The sequence below is a fragment of the Poeciliopsis prolifica genome, unplaced genomic scaffold (genome assembly GCF_027474105.1).
Source record: "Poeciliopsis prolifica strain line A6 unplaced genomic scaffold, Auburn_PproV2 SCAFFOLD076, whole genome shotgun sequence".
NCBI classification, from domain to species: Eukaryota; Metazoa; Chordata; class Actinopteri; order Cyprinodontiformes; family Poeciliidae; genus Poeciliopsis; species Poeciliopsis prolifica.
In genome coordinates, this window is record NW_026562451.1 from 1552985 (window position 1) to 1575052 (window position 22068).

At 37.8% G+C, this 22068-nt stretch overlaps 1 protein-coding gene across 3 annotated transcripts in view; it reads right to left on the reverse strand.

Annotated features, from left to right (window-relative positions):
* The window catches only part of LOC129352457 (pleckstrin homology domain-containing family G member 1), a 60961-nt gene that overhangs the window by 8279 nt on the left and 30614 nt on the right, over positions 1–22068 (reverse strand). For all 3 annotated transcript variants that reach the window (XM_055021472.1, XM_055021474.1, XM_055021473.1), the window contains exons 2-7: positions 16005–16546; positions 10761–10861; positions 9194–9263; positions 3815–3861; positions 1344–1494; positions 866–997 (exon numbers count right to left, since the gene is read on the reverse strand). In XM_055021472.1, coding sequence (XP_054877447.1) covers positions 866–997; positions 1344–1494; positions 3815–3861; positions 9194–9263; positions 10761–10861; positions 16005–16546 — 1043 coding nt within the window. The remainder of the gene's footprint in view (positions 1–865; positions 998–1343; positions 1495–3814; positions 3862–9193; positions 9264–10760; positions 10862–16004; positions 16547–22068) is intronic.

Below are 22068 nucleotides of genomic sequence, written 5' to 3' on the forward strand. Positions count from 1 at the left end.
TAATTACATTTTCCATCTAACTTAAATGTAAAGCTTGATTTTTGCTAAATGTTTAAATTTGGATTTTCTATAATTTCTATAGTCTTAAATCATTTGATGCATTCTGCTTTTGTAGTCCATTTATTAATTTGCTGAAAATGAGCACTTATGGCTATATTAAGCACATTTACATTATGGACAAGCAGTAGAAAAAATAGATTAAATGCCATTAAAACACAGACGTTAGCATAACATAAAAATTTAGAGTGGTAAATAAAAAATATATAATGGGAACATAAAAAGGGGAAATACTCAAGTTTTCTTTGAGTAGCTCTGATTGGTAATCAGCACATCAAATACTACAAATTTTATTTCTTCACTATTCATTAGGTGCAAAAAAAATATGCCAATGTTGGTCTGTGTACTTCTGTAAGCTTAAGGAAAAAGAATCCTAAAGTTAGAAAAAGATGCTTTGATACATAAATTCAAATACTCTGAAATTCTTTCGCTGGATTCACATCTTCTGCCTTCATCTGTCTTACGGGTAACAGTCCTTAAAATGATTTAAATCAGTCAAAATTTGAATTAGAAATAAAAGCCTGATTAATGCATCTCTATATAAATCCCCAAAAGAGGTTAAAATACATCTTGTGTCGATAATGTTTTTACACATTCCTGCATTCCTGCAGACCATCCCGTCTCCCGGCAGATAAAAGAAACAAGCTTTGCCTTTTATGTCTTCCTTATGCAAGGCCATCATTAGGAGGGCGTCTTGCGTAAGATATTAGGAATATCTTGGCTTTGGTGGTGAGTTCACATGACTGCTCAGCAGGATAGGAAAAGACCGGTCCTTTTTAAGCTAGAGAGTGGCCTGGACAGCTTTTACCTGCAGCCTGACAGCGTGTTCGTGTTTCCTCTTCATGTCATTGATGTGCCAGGCCACTCTCTGCATGGTGTCGATGGCTTCCTGCACCACCTCGTATGTCTCTGTGTCCTTTTCCATATGGTTGGCTATCTCCTGTACAGTCACATACAAATGAGCTTCAAGTTAGCAAATGCACACAAAATACACACACACACACACCCAAACACAGGAATGCTCACTAATTTTGTGTATATAAGAAATGAAATACAACATGGGCATCCACAAGAACAGTCATACTGAGCGCCATATGTTAGAACATTTGGCTTCTCCAACATTCATGCTTGAAGCCAAGTCAGCTTGACATTTGCAATGATGGATAAAAAAAAAAATATTAGTTTGTGCTTGCAAGTTTATTCCTGCTCTGACAAAGGTAATTTTTTTTTGCACGCCATTGTGTGTATGTGTGTGTTTGAAACTGACAACTGGCAGACAGACTTACGTGCAGCAGGAGGTGGTACTTAAGGATCCGCTGCACTGGCTTGAGCAGGTAGGAGCCCAGGGGTAGGGAGTGCCGCAGAGATTCCTGGCGCTCGCGGAAGAACTTGGCCAACGCCTTGTTCCTCATGCACTCGGTTAGCACAGCCACTGACCTGTGGAGACAAATCTCAGTGAATGAGATGTCATAGTTGAGGAAGCCGACAGCAAACTGAACAAAGGAAACTGACGTATTCCCTGAGAGCCAATCCAGAAAATGACAACTTCTGACGACTGAACATAATTTCCTAAAAAAGCACAATACACTGAAGATGAACTTAAGAAAATTTGACAAAAACCACAAGAGCCTTTCAAATCAGCTCAATTTTTAAAGCATTTACAAGAGACACTATTTGATGACACGCATGGACCCCTAAAGCAACAAAACGATTATTTAGGTTATTGAAATTATTCACATATTTTTATATCACGACTACAAAACAATTTTGTGGTCATAACAATGAAGTGGCACATCGTTGTAAAGTAGAAAAAAGTGTTGCATTGCTTTCTAAAAATAAGTATTTCAAAAAGCATCTTCTGATTTGACTTAAGAGCATCAGTGTAATGATGACTGAGAAGAAATACATACACCATACATGATAATTGGTAAAGAAAATGTGGAAATTATTCACCATTGTTACTTACACTTCATAATTATGTGGTACTTTGTGACGGTTTAAAATATAAATCCCAGTGAATCCATTGAGGTTGGTGGTTTTAATGTGAGAAAGTGGTCAAAAGTTCAAGTAGTGAATGTTTGCAAAGCACACAGTTCTAACCTGTCTTATTGCATAGTATATTGAATCATACAATATATTTATACAATATATTTATTACTGTACTTCTCCACTGACTGCATATAAACTTATTGATCTTGCTGCCACAAGTCAGTGTAGGATGTCAGTTTAACTGCGTGACACATGTTGAATGCTTTTAGAATTTGCCAAACTTAACCAAATTTTGCAACTCATTCCCCTGAAACAGCAGCCCTTTACAACCTTGTAAGAAGCAGATTTACTGCCTGGCAAAGCTTCGTTGCTGTGCAACCTACAGAAGAATAAAAAGCTTTATCGGCACAGTGGAACAAGACAGAGAAAGACAGTTGTGAACTTGTCTTTTTTCTTTTTCGTCTCTTGTGTGTGTGTGTGTATGTGCATGTCTGCATGTCTAATTCCATTCCAGTGCAGCTCCAACACAGGCCTCACATTGTTCTGGGGGAAACCCGACCTTAGAGATCCCAATGGCCGTGATGCATCCACAACCTTAGAGAGCGTGTGTTTATGTGCAAAGCGTCTCCTTCTGTGTGACCTCTGCTGGGCTCGCCAGCTGTGGTGTGGAAGAAGGCCAACCATAAACAGCTGATGACAGCATACAAATCAGCATTTAATTAGTCAGAAACTTGCAGGCATTGTCCTTTCCTGTGCTTTATTTGGTAAGAAGATTTTCAGAAAGTGTGTCAGACAGAGCAGTTTGTCAGAGCACAAAGAATAAACTTACGTTTCAGGGCTGATTTTATCACTTGCAACGTTCACACTGACACAAAAACACCTCACATTATTCCTCCCGGGTGTCCCAAGGCACCGCAATGCTCGCATAAAGCGGAATAAAACATTAACGCCATTAGGTACGATACGGTGACAACTGTAATACCCTGTCTGTCAGCATGTGAGCAGTCACATTAAGAAAAATAGAGGGAGAAAAAATAGTGAAAGGAGCAGGAAGGAAGGCGGAGAAACCCTGAGGCACATTTGATGGCAGACACTTTGACTCCTGCCTCCAAAAGAGTGTCAGTTTGTCAGAGAGCGGTAAAATGTACTTCACTAAAGGGCACTCACAATAAAGCATGCGTAAATGATGAGGGTGGGATAACAACCATACACAAATCTCCAGAACAGGATAGATGAGTCAGAAGACAACATTACCATGAGGGGAGCTGAAGTTCATTGAAAATTGGTTCACTAATAATAATAATAATAATAAAATAATAATAATAATAATTTTTGGATGAATACAGGAATCCTTTAAATGGGTTAGGGTACGACATTCAAAGATTACCGGTCTTTGAACACTTTCTGTATAATGCTCACAACGACAACAATAAAACTCAACTACTTCTATTTGCTTAATCATTTTCATGAGGAAAATAAAAACCTCAATTTTTTAAACCAATTCCAAATGGTAGTTATAAATGGTTACTTTTCCAACTTTCTGCAGCAGCTAGCTGTGCTCCATCCAAAAAAGCAGCTTTTACCTAAGTAGCAGAAACATGATATGATGCAATTTTTCAGCTAAGATTTTAGTGTTTTATTTTTTTTTCTGCCAGTGCAACAGCTAATACCACTTCTATTAACATCTCTACTTCTTTCTGTATCTGTATGTCCGTTAGTGGTGTGCAAGCACTAGCTGACAAACACTCAGAGAAAAGTAGCTTCTTACCGTGGATAGTTAGTGCAGTACTGGGTATAAATGTGGAACTCTTCACTCTGGAAAAGAAAACACAACAGGAAGAGATTAAGTTTAGGAAATCTGCAGCAAACAGAGTAGAACCACAAAATATCCACAGGAAATGTGTTGGTTCAGAACAGAGTTTTTATCATTTGAGCTGGAGCTGAGGATAATCAGCTCATCAGTAAACTAAATCTTGGACAAAGGAGAGTCTTGATCTAATTTAGTCTCTGGACAAATCAAAGTCTTGACCAAAATAAGTTGCCATATTGAACACAATACCAACTAACATCCTAAAACACTTGGGACACTTGACATCATGCTCTGCTGTTTACCAAACTTGGTTGAAAGACTAATAATCACCTCATATATAAAATCCAATTTGGGTAAATAATTCTGAAAACCTGGCTTTTTCTTTTTTTTTTTGAAGCAAACATCTTAATGCATCATTTGAATTACAAATACTCAGTAAAGTCAAGAATCCTTAGGCAATAAATGCTTAGGCAATAAATGCATGCTATCTGGAAATAATGGAGGTCACTGAAAGCATGACTTTCTTCCTTTGAGAAATTCCACAATCCTGTAGTGGATTAATATTCATCTAGTAGTTTCTTTCATATTAAATGTTCTCTTCAAAAAACAAAATGTTTCTCTCTTTCAAAACAAGATTGATGGAACAGTCTTTGTTTATTTCCCAAAAAAACATGTTTGTATTTGTAGAATGCTTTCCACTCCTGTAACCTAAAGATGCTTTATTGTCGTGCACTGGAAACTCAAAAATGGCTTCAGGTCACCATTTACCCATTTCCCTATGTTATTTATTTAAAAATGGACTAAACTCTACAGTCTTTCCCAATACCATTGTGCACGGATTTTACAATGACAATAAAAACTATTTCATTCCATCTTATTCAGCTGGAGAGGTCCTTCGTCATCCTGATGATAAACTCTTGTTTGACTTTGCTGCTGCTATCACAGCCTCCAGCACTGTATTCCATTTTATGATTCAGGTCATAAGTGTCGTCAAGTCCCTTCTATGAGTATTTTCTCATAGTTAAATCTCGCATTCACAATTCTAATGTTTCCCAAAGGTTTAGACTGTCCACTAAAGCAACTTCTAAATGTGGACACTCCATATGTTTTAGCTTTCTCTTCTGGAAGTTTATCTTCTTTTACAACTTAAGGTGAACTTAAGCGAATGTATTTTTATAGGTGAAAGTCACAACTTTAGAATATAAAATGAAATGCTCACAATGATCCCATTTTCTTATGACTGACTGCAATGATAATGTCTGCAAGTTTTAAGCCTGCAACAACAAACTGTTATAACGGCGGGGTGAACATGAGGTCTGCATTACTCGGTTTGTATTGTTCCATAGTACTTGATATTTAATAGGAAACTGATTTAAGGAAATCGAAAAACAGCAATGTTTCTCTGGCAGCATTTAATTTAATGCTGTGGTAAGGAGAGAATAAATTACTACCACATTTTCATACCAAAGAGTCGGGTGGGCATGACAATAAACTTCTGGAATATAAAAAAAAAGTGCATCTAGAATAAACACAAGATAATGGGTTTGCTTATTTTATCAACAGTGCATTTCATCTTTATTTATTAATTGTATTAATTTAATATGTGCTTGGTAGCATTGCTTTTTTCTAGTTGTGTGGTCCGCAATTTTGCTGCCAGGTCTCCCCGACAATCTCTAAAGTTGGTTAAAATCTAGAGATCAGAAATTGGCCACAAGATTCCAATCGGTGTGTCAGACATGAGCAACAATCAAAGTTATTTAGCTTCTGAACAATCCGTATCTATATAATTTTGTTCTGTTTATCACCAGTTTCACCTTATCTGCAGTTAATTTCAGCTTTTATGACTAGGTCTTTATTTCATGTTTACTGCCCTGCACAGTCAAAGCCCTCATACAAGGCCTCCGCTCTCCTCTGCTCACTCATCTCAACTGAAACTCATGCTTGTAGTTTATGATTAGCAGAGCTTCCAGCCTTTAATTCGCAGTTTATCCCAACAGCTCTGAGCGGGTGGATTAAATTGCCCCTCATTCCTCATCACCGCCCCTTTAACTGATACATTTTTCCCACCTTGCATACCTCTCTGAACATCAAAAGACATCAAAAGGGGCAGCATGACTTTATCAAAGCTGGAAATAAGATCTCTCTGGTCTCCTCTTCACATCAGTCAAGATTTCATTTTGTTTCTGTTTATGCAACATCTTTTCCTGAAAGGTAATTTATGGACATTTTCAATTCTGTCCATGTTGTCCTTTGAAGTTTTGAGATGAACTCTTTTCTCTTGCAAACCTAAGACTCCATGTTAACTCTTATAGTTTTTCTGTGTGTGTGATGAGCAGAGGACTAAGCAGAATGCAAGATTTCAGAAATAAACACAGGCAGAAATCTGTTCCAGCCTTTGTACACATGCAAACATACAAAGCAAACAGACAGTTATGAGCATCTAATCCACAGTAAATCAACATTCTGCAGACATCACATTTATGCAAGAACTTGAGCTTTATCTCTCATTTAATCAGATATATAAAGCAAAGTATATAAACAATGTATTCCACCAAAATACACCAAAATAGGAACTCAAACTCTTCTGAATTATTAGCCTGAGGTACTTTGTGGGAACTATCCTAAATTGAAAAGCAAAGCTCCTTCTTCCTCCTCCTCTTCCTCCTCATTGTCTGCAGCATGCTGCCGCCACAGACTAGTCCTAAACACAACCAGATGTGCCGCCATCGATTTCTGATGACAAACACTCCCCAATGCATACTCTTAATATCCCTCTGCAGCTAAAAATCACAAGACCGCAAAGTACATAAGTGGCCCTATGGAAACAAATTTTGCAACGTTTGCAGACACTGAAATGCAAAGCATACACATCAACAGAAACTCTTTGAATCTAACCAGTTCATCGGCAGTCCTTGGAATAACTCACATCTATAATACACTTCCCTTTTTAGAAATATATACAAGCCATGGTAAATCATATAATCACCACATGCTGATTCTTCATGTTAGAGCTCTGAAAACTTGTGTGCAGCTGGTACCCATGTGGAAAAGGAGACATCTTCCTCTGCAGTATAAAGAGACAAATTATATGGAAGGAGTTTGACTTGTTGGAGCTGAAGCTAGTAATCACTACAGAGGGAAACAAAAAAAGGTTCATGCTGGTTCACAGCCCACTCATCACTTTAATAACAAAGTAATAAAGCCCAAGGTTTTGCTGGAGCGATGATTTCCCAAGAACAGACCAATCAAAGTGAGTCAGCAAGTAGGCATTGAACATTGTAAATCAAAAAAAAAAAAAAAAAGTTTTAGCTCTTTGGGCAATTGTTCTCTTTGTGCTTCAATCAGTCGTAGCAGCTCAGGCAACACTGTGAAATGTTTATAGTGGCAAGAAAGGTCAAACAGAAGAGAACATGAGGATAAAAAGCCAATTATCTGAGACAGATTTACAATGGAATCCATATCTTCTTCAAAAAATGTGATGGGTTGTGATTCTTGGCTGTTAAAACTTGAAGATAAATATGCTTATGTGTGGTTTTCTAAGTCTGAGCAACCATCAAGTAATAAAAAAAAAAAAGCAAGCTCCATTACAAGACATCAGCCTGGAAGAATATGGACTCACACGTACGTAGAAAACAACGGCTCTAATTGCCATGCAACGTGGGAGACGGCCAGTGGTGACTAAATACTTGCAGAAGCCGAGACAAATTTCTCCAGACCATAATGACAAATCCATGCAAGCAGAATTAATGCTTAGAAGTCTAATATAATTTGGTTTTGGAGAATGTATGTTTTAGCATAATAGTTCCAGCATCATTTTCAGGTATAAATTACATACTTTAATAGGACATTTGCAGTTTAAATGCAAATGTTTTTTGTGGCTTTGAAGAAGCACCAACTATTAAATACAACCTGCAAAAATCATCCTAGGAAATGATAGAAGTATGGATAAAAACAAATTAAAGCATAGATGGAATGACACACTAATAAATGTATAAATGTATGCTCTGTCCCGTTGCTTAAAAGTTGAGAATTACAAATATTTTACCATTCTCTATTTTGATTCTTCCCACTTTTTCTTGACTGTGTCAAAACTCTAAACCATAAACTTTCTCTTCATCATACAATGAAAACAGAATAGGCATGAACCAAACCTTCAATAAAGCTTTATTTGAAGATAACTTAAAGAGATAGATGTTAAGCCCCAGTAAAAGAGAAAAAAAAAATATCAGAAAGTCATGAGGTGAGGAGTTGGTTTATGCCATCTCCATGTGGTGCAGACATTTCAGATGTTTTGTGATATTGTACTACTTGCAAAATGGTGGAGGCGTTCTTTCATCTCACCATGATTCAACCTCACTCCTAAATGAAGCAACTTCTAACACCACAAAGATATTTCATTGCCTTACTGAAACACATTGCAGAAATTACAAAGAAAAAAAAAAAACAGTCATCATATGACTCGTATCAGGACCAGAAAGTATAGCACTTATCTGGAACCAAAAAATTACCACAGCATTTTTTTCTCCGACAAAAATTTTATTTTGAGAGTTCCTACAGCAATAATCAGCTAGCTGCTAACAAGATACAGGATGTTTGTTTATGGATTTGAATTAATTACCAAAAAGTGGTGTGGGCTGCAATAAAAAAAAAAAAAAAAAAAAAAAAAAAAAAACGCCCAAACAAAACAAAAAACAACAAAAAAAACAAGTGTTTCAACAACAGCTGCTACATTTTGACAGTAAGTGATGCTGAATGGGTGTTTCTCTTTTTGTATCTGGTCAGACAGTGGCTGTGTGGTTGTGGGGGTAATTGCAGTATGGCAGAGAGGGAATGTAATATGTTTAGTATGAAGTGCTGAAATGCAATACATCATCACAGGATGTGATTGTGCAATCATTTGGGACTTAAGTAAATGAAGAGTGGGTGTAGAACATCTGCACCACAAGAACAGAGGAATTCTTGAAGTAGAGTTGCTTAGAGAAACATTGCTATTATTCCTATAGTTTAAAAATGATGGCTGCATTTTAAATATTTGTATAAATTCCTGTGAAGCTGTCCATGCCTTCCTGACCACCTCTGCTGCAGTTGAAACAATATTTATTATCTATGAACACCTCACCTCTCAATGTTTGTAATTTTCTGTGATTTGTATTTCTTAGAGAAAAACATTGGCATAAAACTAAGGTTGCATGGCAAAAGTTGCCAATCAGAGTGCAGAAGGCATTTGCACAGTCACAACTAATTCCTTGAATAAATGAAAGTTATTAGACTTCACAACTGAAAACTGAGATGTGAATAAATAAAAGAGAGAAATAAAAGACAAAGGATCATAGTTACTTTGGATACGAAGCACTCTGCAATGGCCACAGGGTCGGCATTGCACTTCTCCAGCTCATGAAGAAGATCCCTAAAACAGACAGAGACGTTAGAAGAAGGGTAGGAACTTTGCATGCTGTTATTTTCCTGATTCTATAGACTTTAAACTCCAAAACAATTCCTCTAAATTTCAGGAGTAAGAGGCAGGTCATAGGGCAAATTGCACTGAGTAAATAAAGAACGTCTATGCATTCACACAACCAGCTCCCATGTGTAAAGTTATTTGGGTGAATTACGGCACGCTGAGGAAAATGGACTGCAGCTGAGGTTATTGTTTTGTGGCAAAAGCAGGAGGTTATCATGACCACTTGAAACTGCTTTAATTCCTCCTTTTACAGGCCAGCTTGTCTGTGTGCAACTGCCGAGAAATGAATAGGTGGGAGAAAACGGCCGTGTCTCCAGACCACCATGGGCGATGTTCCACTCGCCACATCTTCTGGATTTAGAACTCACTAGCGCACAAAAAATATTGTAAACACACCTGACTGCTGATCAAAAGATATACTTAGAGCACCTCAACCCAGATTCTCTGGTAGCTGGACATTGTTGGTGGAGCCAGAAAGAGAAAAGAGATTCAGGGTTTGACTTTAAGCAGCAAAAGTTGTGTCCAAACAATATTCCTATCAGTCTAAATTAGCTCCTGCATCTCTGTATACTTTTAAAAATTGTTTTCACACAATAAAGCTACTTCAGACACTCAAAATAATGTTACTTGCAGTTAGTTTTGAATGATTTAACATTTATGGTGCACATTCTATAGTGAGGCACTTAAAATATTTCCTCAGACTGTGGGCCCACTAAATAGAAGGGATTGAGGTCTGCAGTCACATTTTGACTAATTTTGCAGCATACTTAAGTTTATTGTCCATCTGGAAAATATATTTGTGTCCAAGCTTCATTTACCTGATTGATGTCCTGAGATTTTATTTAATGGTCTTTCCTCATAGTGCCATCCATTTTCTGAGAGTACCGGTTCCTTCATCCACAAAATGATGCTCCTATACACATGCGCTTCATAGTAAAGATAGTTTTTCAGGCTTGCTTTTTATGTTGGTTTTCAATTAAATGCCTCTTCATAACACTGTTTTTAGTCCATGCTAATATTGGACTCAGTCTAAATAATGACACACAAGTTTCAGCCAGCATTTTGCTTTTGTTCTGGGATTTCTATGTACATTTTGTATAAAAATAATCTTTTAATCTTTTTTGGATTGCATTGTAATGTAGCTGATGGTATTCCAGACCATTAGTTGTTATTTTTTGCCAGGATTTCTTTATAAAGGTAATCTAATTATTATTATTTTTTATTTTTCATCGAAATCGTCACTGCACACTGATGTGGGACTACTCTGAAGTGTTATCTAGAAGACAGCCAAGAATGATTTTTCTTCCAACATACTAGAATTTAAAAATGGTGCAGACTTTGTCAATTAGCCTTCAAGGATATCAACCAGTCTCTGCTGTTACAATTTAATGTCCGACTTATTTCTTGAAATAAATCCATTGGGCTGCTGTGTGTGTACAGTACCTGTTAAAGTGGTAGATGTCCCGGATGTTTCCGAACAGCGAACTTTTATCCTCCGAGCTCAGGGCCAGTCGAGACTGGTTACTGATGCACTCCAAGTAGTCCTACAGAGACAAAGGCAGAGCAGTCAGGAGAGGGACAACAAACACTAAAGATCACATCTTGATTCACTTAAACTTCACTGACTTTGTGTCAGGTTTTCAGCCTTCCCTTCCCCTCGCTTATCTCTACATTGGTCAAATATTAAAGCATTATCTAAAAAATATTCTAAAATCTAAAGTTCTCTTAAAAATGTGAACTTTTAAATGCCATGGCTGTTCCACCAATAACTGCATATATTAAAGTTAATAAGTCCCCAGTGTGGTGTGAGTCTCTTGATTTTTCCACTCACTGTCTTCGTCTAAAAACTCCAAACCATTTGAGACAGAGATTTGTCTATTCTCATATTTAATTGTGCAGAAACACTGTAATCCAAAACAACCCTCTGAAAGCTTTCTGAATAACGTTTTAGCTTCTTTTAAAGTTAAAAGCCTGCTCACTTTCTGTTTTCAGTATAAAGTTTGACGAATAGATGGTGCAGGCTATTATGTTGATACAAATTAGTTAACGAATGGTTTAACAAGACTCCATTAAAAACAGGTACGTGTCAGCTTGGGAGGATTTCACTCAGCACATCTTATCACTTCCTCAATCACATCCGTTACTGATGGGTGCTAATATGCATGTGGAAGGTGTTTAGACAAAAGTCTTCAGCTTCCCTCTGACCTACATGCAGAAACTGAGACGTGGAGAAATTAGGACAGGTGGAAAGGTTTCCATGAAAGTTGCATTTGAACTTTCTACGGGAAAAACATTGACTGAATTTACATGTTATGCCACTTTGCATTAATGTGGCAGTCAAAGAGAGACGACACAAATAAGCTTAAGGCATCATTAGAAAACATACAAGTGTTGATCACTAATGTAAAAACTTTATATAGTGATCTTGGATAGGACAGATATATCCAGAGTAAACATCCGTTATGAGGAATCTCTGAAATGTCGGTCTCAGTCGGAACTCTGATGGTATCTGTTCCTGCAGGTTTGAGTTCATCCCAAAAACAAGTGTTGGCAACCACTCCCCAACAGTCACCGGTCATACACCTACGCACACTTTGGTAACACAAACGTTGCGCTGGATGAACATAGGATACAAACTCAACACCATTTCTGTAACCAGACCCCACAAAGACGTTACAACACTGAGAAAATAAGAAAAACAAGACTGTCCTGAACCTGCAGAAACACCCACTAATCATTTCATCACATAAAGCTGCCTTTATAAGACACAAAGAAGAGGGAAGGTTAGGGAGTTACCCTATTCACTTTCTTCAATTTGTTGACTTTATTTTTTCTATTCTGATGGTTAACTCAAGTTCCTGTTGTTGTTTTGTTTGTTCTTTGGTAATAAAACCAGCTGAGCCCCGGACTTCAGTCCTTTCATCTGTTTTTGTTGAGGTCAACGGATAAAAAGCTATATTGAATCAGTGCATAGACCTTAACTGGCCTTCACAACTTTTTATTGGGTTGATAGTCTCCATTTCATTTTACATTGATACACAGAAGATTTCATGCTTCACCAATGTAAACAAGAATTAAGAGACGCAATATATTGCATTAAAAATATTTAGCACATTAAAATCTATGTAATTAAGTTATTAAAAATAATGTAAAAGTCTCAACCCTAATTCAAAAAATAAAAAATCATATAGATTGTATCCATTGGGGTTAATACCATACAACCTAATAAAAGTCTAAGACTTTTTATTGCTCCAGTTCTGACTACATGTGGGAGCCATATTGGATGTTGAGCTTAGGATGGTTGGAGGGATATCCAATATTCCGAGTTGTTTTACAACTTTGGCAGTCAATCTTTTATTTTTTAACTTTTTATCTATAAGAGAAAAAAAATTTGACATATAAGTTGTACTAAAACTCAAAATAAGAAATCGCTGATCTTGGCTTAAGACAGGGAAAAGTTTGGTGGGAAAGCACAAAAAATAACCAAATATTAATTGATAGCTCCAAACCTTTGAACAACTTTGTTTACTAGACTTCAACATACTGTCTTAAATGTTCCAGAGCATCACAAGTTAAAGTCAGTTAAGTAGTTATGGATTAATTAAGAGAATCAATCAATAGTTGGCTTGTGGGATGGAGACTCAAAGTCTGTCCATCCTGACAAAATGGACACTGTCAGGATCAAAGAGTTTGAGGTTTAGACTGAGATTTTGGAAATCCATTATCGACAGGCTGGTGGTTATGCTGAGGGCTGTATAAGCAGGTCATGTTTAGGATTTGTTGATTTTAAGCAGTAACATGTAAGGTGATGCTTTATTAGCCACAGGGTTAGGGATCTGACCCGGCGTGACCTGCTCATATCAACATGCTCTGCCTCAGTGAGCTCAACAAAGATTAGCGTTCACACAAACACATGCACACACCTGAAGGTTGACTCCCTCCTCTGAGCATCAGACATAACAAGTACAAACCTGATTCTTTCATATGTTAACCATTAACTTCGAGCAAGTCTTTCCCCAAACATAACCCTAACACTGCACCACAGTAGGAAGTGCTTACTCCACACAATGCAGAGTGCAAACATCTCAATCTTCACGCTCGAGTATTTTCATAGGCCAGGAAATGTCTGCAGATTATTTCCAAAGTGATGGACAACTTCAAATTACCCAGTTCAAGAGGGAGATTGGAAAAATAGGAAGGGGAAAACAAGATTCAAACAATTTCTAAAACTTTAATCTTAGCTGACTGGTGACAGATTGGTCTGGTTGCACATAATAGTTGAGGGAAGAAATTACTGGTCATGCAGAAGTAAAAAGACACCAAATACACAGCATGGTAGGTTAAAAAAACCTGCCAAGTTCACAAAAGAGGAAAAAATGCACACACAGAAATATTTAAAATCATTAGGCACATCACTAAAAAGAAAAAAAAGGAAAACAGGTAAGAATAACTCGCAACAGCAGTGCTGCTGACAGATGATACACAGGTGAACGCAGGGGAGCCTGGGTAAATATTTGTGCTGAGGTTGTCACACCCTCTTCCTTTGCAGGACGCATTTTGGGCAGAGGGATTTAATGCAACACAGACTGCGGCCCAACTCACACTGTGCAGTTTGCTGTGTGTGCGTAGGCCTGTCAGGATATTAGATTTTGCTGGCCGATTAATTGTCTCAAAAAATTATTGCGATAAACGATAATATTGTTTGAAGACCTTTTTACACTGATTTAATAGAAATTACGTAACAATACATGCGATTTCCTGCCAAAGAAATTTCAAAAGAACACTTAACACTGGGACTGATGCACAAAATAAAGCAACCAAAAACAAAAATAAAATAGATTCTCAGTCTCCATTAACTAAACAACATAAAGCCAAAGTGGAAATAAATACTACATTCAACCAAAAGAGTGCAGATTATGACGTCTGTATAGTATATTGCCCTTCAGTAATCATCACATTTAAATAGAGAAGACAGCCGACTGCCTGATGCTACAGTTCAAACTACAGGATTTTTTACCTCAAACTGTTATCGTGACAGGCCTATGTGTGCGTGTGTCTTTTTGTTTTTGAATTTTCTGCTCTGCCATTGGTCTGTGAATTGTTATTTAGTCACAAGTCAGCACTTAGACTGAAAATAAGTGGATGGAAAATAGATAAGTTTTAGAAAAAATTAAAAACAACGAACACATGAAAAAACACATCAAACGCAATTTCAGTAGAACCAGCTGCCTTCCGAAACCATCTCATGGAGGGTCTGCCTGTGTGTAATCTAATCCAGTAAAAGACAGCTGTTTAGTTTTGAGAACATTAGTAAACAAATGCATCATGAAGACCAAAGAATGCAATTCAATCACTTGACATGACAATTATTAAATACGGACTTTATGGAAGACGGGCAAGAAGAACATTGACAACAAAGCTCTAAGAACAACAAAAGATTTTGTCATTTTAGACCAATAAAATTACCACACAATAACCACACAATGTTTAAGCAGAAAAACGATGCATATGTTTGAAGTCTATATTAATATCCACAACAAAGAAACTGAGCATAAGCACAAAATTCAGAAAGAAATGGGAGGCAATGGAAGAGTCCAAGCTTTGATGCAAGCCACTACACCCAGTCCTGAACAAAGCCACTTGAGCTCAGTCTTGAGGCGATGTGTATTCTTGCAGTTCAAAGCCAACAACACAAAATGAGTCCCTTTGCTTGAGTGTGTATGCATACAACGGATGTGTGCCAGCGAATGCAGGACAAAGTTACAGGGTGTCATATGACTGGACCCATCCCCGCCCACACAGGTGACCTTACAGATTCCCTGCAGGCAACAAGCTGAGAAGCTCACGTGTGAAAAAACCCCCCATAAAATCGAAAGCATGAGTTAAACTTCAACACACTCCTCGAAACACACATTCAAAAATATAAAAAGTTGTAGTTTTTTTTTCTTTTTAAAAGCTAAATTATTCTAACTATTTAAAGAAAATCTACCATATTTGAACTTGTAAACAATAAAAGTATAAAACGTGAATAAATCATCGTTGGCCTTCTAATTTATTTTCAAAATAGATAATTTTAAAAATACCATAGAGCACCATATCTCTTACAATATATGTTGATGACATACAACTAGAGTTCAATGACAACTTGAGCTTTATCTATTGAAGTTACTGAAACCTGGATCATATTTTAATGGGCCACAAATCACTCCACTGGCTCCCTGTTTGTAAAAGGACAGATTCAAGATCTTTTTGATGGTCCATGGCTCTGAATTGTGTTGAGCCTGAGTACGGAGTCAGAATTTCTAGCCATGCATGTACCAGATAGATTCCTCAGGTCATGAAAGAGTTATCTTTTTCTATACTGATCGGGTCTGGCACCAGCTTCCTCAACAGCTTAAGAGTCCAGAAATGTTCAGTTTCATTAAACTAAAACTGAAAATGTGATATTTACTGTAATTTTTCTTGAATTACAGTTTTTACAGTTTTCTTGAATTATCAAAGATAATCATTTCCATCATATCTTTAACTTGCACTTTAGGGTTTTTGTTTATGTATTGTCTATTTGTTTTTCAATGTTCTTATGATTTATTTCACATTCTGAATGTGTCATATCTCTGTCCTTTTGTTTTTTCTATAAAGGACTTTGAATTAATTTGTGCATTATGTTACAAATAAACTATAGTTTACCTCTACGATGCTGCGCAGATCCTGAACGTAGGTTCTCTCTGTGTCCAGAATCTCCTGCACCACACGGTCCACATACGTTCTGGGTCCCTGCACTGGACTCATCTTCTCTTGTACTTCTGGACTCAACTTAGGCTGCAAATGTTCAGTAGCAGTCTGTCTGCTTCTATCTCCATTGTTTCCCCCATATTCCTCTTCGCATCCCAGCTGCTTGGCTGGGACCAGTTCCAATCGAATCGCCCCGGAGTCTCGGTCAGGGGTGACGGGGTTACACTGAGGGGCCGCGACAAGGGTCGAACGGCTGCCCAAGGAGCAGTGGCTGTCCCTGGAGGAGGCAGAGGAGGACGTGGAGCTGTAGCTCATGGGTCGTTCGGCGCTGTCAGGAGAGGAGTCCATGCTGATGGCGGAGCAATAACGTGAAGAGGCGTGGCGGAAGGCCGGGTTGCGCAGGCAGCGTGCTGGGATGTCAACGGAGCTCAGGTCAGAGCCGGAGTCCGGGACTTCAGGAAGGGAAGGCAGCACATCAGGCAGGTAGCTATAGTCGTCTAAAGAGAGAGAGAAAAAAAGAAAGAAAGCGAGAGAGAGAAAGAAAAACATTATGAGATTTAATTCTAAAGGTTAAGCATTTTTCTTACTTATCATTTGCAGGTTTTGGTGAAACCTTTGAGGACTGTGCAGACTGAAAAATGGCAACTGTGCAACATCATTGATCAATTTTGCTGTTCATTTTGCATGAATTAGGATAAATCTGGGAATTATCACAAAAGCAGTAAAGTACAGTTATATTCCTGTCACTGTTCTGAAGTTTAAGGCAGCTTAACAACCATCAGGATGTTGGTTGTTGAGAGGAGGGTATTATTGCATGTTAGAAGTTTAAAATTGTACTGTGCAAAAACCTAAAAAAAAAGAAAAAACATATTGAGGCCCAACAAGCATATTTAATATTCAAATTAAACAAAAAAAAAGTTCCAGTGCTAATATGAATCCCTCTCTGTTTTTGCAAGTGCTAGTTAAACATCTTATAAGGCCTCTGTTTAGCATCCTCATTCCTGACCACAGTTAACGGACGTTTACACTGACCACCCACCATATGTGGGCCACTTGGAGAGCTACCATAAATCTCTCCAAAAGTGTTTTTCTTTTACAAAAAAAAAAAAAGCCCAACCGTCATCACACCACCTAGAAAATAAACAGAAAGAAAACCAAGCATTTCTGAATTCTAATTTGTTTGACCAAATAAGTGTATGCGTTATGATTTGCTTCAAAACTGCATGCTAAGAGCAAACCTTGTAATGAATGAAAGCTCTATTTCAAAGATATGTGCACCTACAGTAGTCTCTCTGGCATCTAGCCGGTGTCAAACTGGTTCACAACAGAGTCTGTTTGTAGAAATTTCTTCATACCGTTTACCAACGTCAATGGCCATACAGTCAGTCTAGCTGACGTAAACGTTAGCATTTAATGTTTCAAAACAGAAATCACTTCTCAAAAAGTTTGTTACTGGTATACAACAACATCCAGAAAGATCATCAATGCCAGCAGCAGCAGCACCTCAACCTTTCTCACTTCAAAGCGTTTGAGATCACAGGTTCAGGTTCAAAACATGAAACTGAGGACAAGCTCAAAGATCCAGCTCCATACCCGCTCTCTCCCTTTTCAAAACAGCCTATCATTTTACCACAGCAATGCCTGTTTTCTACTTGGACTGGTCTCTGACAAGCAGACAACAGACTGGGCTCAACACAAATATTAAGAAGCTGAACCCAAATCCATTATGATTCCACATTCTGGATGTACATGCTCAGAGTGTAAGCAAACCAAAATAACCAGAGACCTGAAACCTGAAATATTTATCAGATAATGATTCAAGCTGCGGCAGACTGGTGACCTGCCCCAGGTGTACCCCGCCTCCCGTAAGAAAGATTCGCTGGAGTTAGGCACCAGAACCCCTGCAAACCCATCAGAGACAAGGATGTAAGAAAATGGATAGATGGATAATAATCCAGGATTCTTTATGGTGCTATTCCCCTGCCAAGAAAAGCAGGAAGGAACTCCAGTCTCTCACAGCTTAAGTGGGATGAAGTTTTAGTTTCTCTCTGACAAGCTTGGAAAGGATTTACTGCTTGTTTTTGTGTCCTCCAAATGTTTAAACCCCAGTCTTGACCCACTTTCTAACAATTAAAGATCAGAATGAACAACAAATCTATGGATTGAATCAACAACACACATAAACACACTTGGCTTTTCAGTAAGCCACACTCTGCTTTCATGCACACAATGTACTGATTAAATTAGACTCTCACTTTAACATGGAAATATCCATTTCCTTTGGTGTTTGACACATCTTTCAGTGCATGTTTCACAAGAAATGATTTATTCCACAATCCATTCTAAAACTGATTATTTGATGTCACCAATGGTTCTCCTTGTACGTTCAACTAGGTAGAATGTACAAATCTGTGAATCCTGCACATGCAAACTTAAGTGTGACCACATAAAAAAAAAAAAAAAAAAAAAACACCACAGAGAAGTTGCCCCATCTTATGTTTGCCCTGCTCCTCATTCCCACCCTTCGGCTTCATGTTTGGGGCACACCCTGTCCGTTTCCTGGGTGAACAGGCTATTTTCCCTCTCACACATAAACCAGTCTGACCTCAACGCACACACACACACAAGCACAGAATAAGGATGACCAGGATTTAGTTACCTGCTATCCAGATTATTTTCAACTTGATCCATGTAAATTACCTCTAATTGTGGTCCTAAGTATGCAGGCTGGGACTGTTTCTGCTCTGTGCATGTGTGTGTGTGTGTCGTTTGTCTCTGCATCTGCATGTGAGGATTAAGGATTGTGTGTGAGGTCAGTGTCTCCTGCCAAAGGAGAGAGAGAGTGAATACAGCAAGTGTCTGAGCAACCTGGCATCAATCTCTGGCTTTCATTGAACTCAAACAAAAAGCGAGGATTTCATATGTTCGACATTAGGCCCAGCTGAAAGGCAAACACCGACAGCCAGAAAGAAACAGACAGAAGACTGGCAAACAGTAAACACAGAGTACAAAACCCTGAATCATTTATTTTGATTATACTAATATGTGCAAATGGATTAAGAGAAATGTTTTCTGAGAAACCATGAGGAAATTATGTTGGTCAAGTATGTGGACTTTTCTCTAGAGTTTATTTTTAACTTAAATATAGTAAGTGACAGTAACATTTTAAATCAATCCAACAATTTTTTGCAAGACATATTAAAACTTCATCATATTAAAACTGCACTTTGCTTTTTTTTGGTGTAGTGAGTCTGAAAAGCCTACTGTAGTTTGTAGAGGACTATGACTATCCTGTAGCAAACCACCCAGTCAGAGACGATGTTACCAACACAACAAAGCATGAGGAGGGATGTGGCCAGACTTGTTAAGCAGGACATGTACCCCTTTTTAACTGCTTGCAATTCAAGTTTGTTTTTGTTATGCGAAGAATTCAGTGTGCCATCACTAAAAAACAAAACTATTACTTCTTTATAAGACATTAAGAGGGGCATGTAGAAACCGATTTGAGCTGATTATGTCACATTAAGGAGCATTGCTGACAATAATTACACGTGTGATTGCAGTGATGCTAAACGATGAAACTGAGTTTTACACAAAACAATCTCAGTTTCTTGCCATCATTATCTCATGATCACCAGAAAACATTGTTTTCTCCTTATAAAAGGCTGTCGCTTTGACTGAACATGAGACTGATGTCTCCAGATAAAGAGATAAACATCTTGGTTTTCATTATGTAACAGCAAGGTTAACTCATGATCTTCAGAGAAACATCAGATTTCACACCTTCAGGCGCCATTACTGTTGACTTGTGTAAGTTTGCCCTGTAGTCACAGATTTTTAAAGTGTGTACATAATTAACATTCAAAGCTCCTCTATGGACATTTCTATGATATAAAGAGAAAATCTTCTTACTTATAAAAGTCAATTGTCATTTTCATTATCATTGTTAGCAATTCTCATCAAGACTGTTAACAACATTAATGGATGTATATACGACAAAAAGGGCCTTCACAACACACAGACTCACAAAGAAATGAGTTGTAGGTCTGCAAACAGAAGCGCAGTGATTTCCCTTCCACTAGTGCAATCCAGCCGGACAAGCCTCCCTACCAGTCCAGCCAAGTTTAATGACTCATGCTAAATTTAACTGGTTCACTTCAGTCATACTCTTTACAGCCACCTGAAGTGCTCTTTGTTGTGAAGTGGTAAGTAAACAGCTGAGAGCATGGCTCTCTATTTACGACCCCGGGGGCCTCACAAGTAGCTCAAAAATCTCTGAGAGTGCTTTGTAGTACACATCTCATGCAATTTTTTAAACTCTGAAGCTGTTCTGTAAAAACGTTGCTTTACACACAAAATGTCACTGAGTAAAAACTGTTCCCAGTGCTTATTTGAAGTCAAGTGGCTTCCTTAATCACTGGGTTCCAACAGGAAAAAACACACCGACAATCTGTAACATGGTGGCTCTAGCAACAAATCCAACACGTGATTCCCAGGGAGGATCCCTTGGAAAGAAAACACAGTCCATAGAATATTAAAGAAGGGAACTTCATCCTGTAAGGGTTGCCACTTAAGATATCCACTTGGTTTGGCTACATCAAGAGACTCAAATGAAAGAGCAAGAAAGGAAACATTTTAGAGGCAGACAAATGCATTACAGAGACAGATGTGGAGCAAATGAATTAACATGTCATGAACTTGCATACACAAAGGTCTGTGCTGAATTTGCATTGTAAATGCTCAAAGAACCATTGGGTTAGAAATATATGGAAATGATCCACAGGAGACATTTAGGCACAAGTTGAAACTGTGAGGAGACTTATGGTAACCTGCTTTATACACAAGCAGGGTATAAAGAGCTCTCAACTGCTTGTGCATTGTGCAGTTGAGAGCTCTCATCACTACTTTGGTCTGAACTTTAGGATTAAAATTATTGTTGCACAAATCAGTCATGAATTGTGGCTAAGTGCTAGATGCATTAAGACATTATTCAGAATAGAGAAAATGAATTCAACTTAACTGTTAGAAATTTACAAAAATTATTTTGTGTCAAAGTCAAAAAAATGACTAAATGTATAAGCTTTTAATATCTTTTAAGCTAAAAATGTCCATTCCACACACAACAGCCTTTGGCAACTTTATGAGAACTACATGCAGTAATTAGATCCCCATTTCTCTCTGGCTACACTGCAAGAAAACTAAGACAGTAAAACTGATTTTCTATAAACAAAAGATCACAATATGGAAGAAAATCATTTCAAATGCAACCACCCTGATCTTTCAAGGACCTTCAAGTTGCTCACTATTTTCATGCCTTTTCAGGAAATAACGCTAGAAGACACTCAATTCCTGATTTGAAATACTGGGACTTTACCACTGTACAAGCGCTTTGATTCAGATTTTGTTGCAAGAACATTTTTAATTATTTGGATTCTGATATGAACTTCTATGATAGTCATGGAAAAGATAAAAAGCTTTATAGTGAAATTCTTGTAGTGTTCCTCTTTGCTGCAGTTGCATTCACAAAACAGAATAGAAACGTATGACAAAACCTCTATCAGTCTAATTAAGCAGCTGACTTTACCAAACACCAACAGCCAAAGCTGGCCAAACACTGAAATAATCTAACAACTTTTTATGAAGATTAATTTACACATACAACTGAGTGTAATGCAGCAGGAAAAATATCATAGTTCTCAGCTCCATCTTAGTGGAGAGAGGCCAAGACATTAACCACACCAACAAGTTAAATGACTTTCCCTCAGTTATTTCAATAAATTATCCCATCTTGCTCACTCACACCTTTACAATACGCTCACATACCACTCACAATCAGTCATAAACCGACTTCCGATCCTTTTCTTTCTCCCTTCCTGTCATTCTTTTTCTCCATCATCATATTTTGTTATGGAACTTAAAACACATCTGGTATTTCTCGACAGCAACCCTGCCAACTTCACAATTCAGCTTCCACCAGACATTCCTTTCAGTCAGACCATCCCTGTTCTTTTCTATTTAG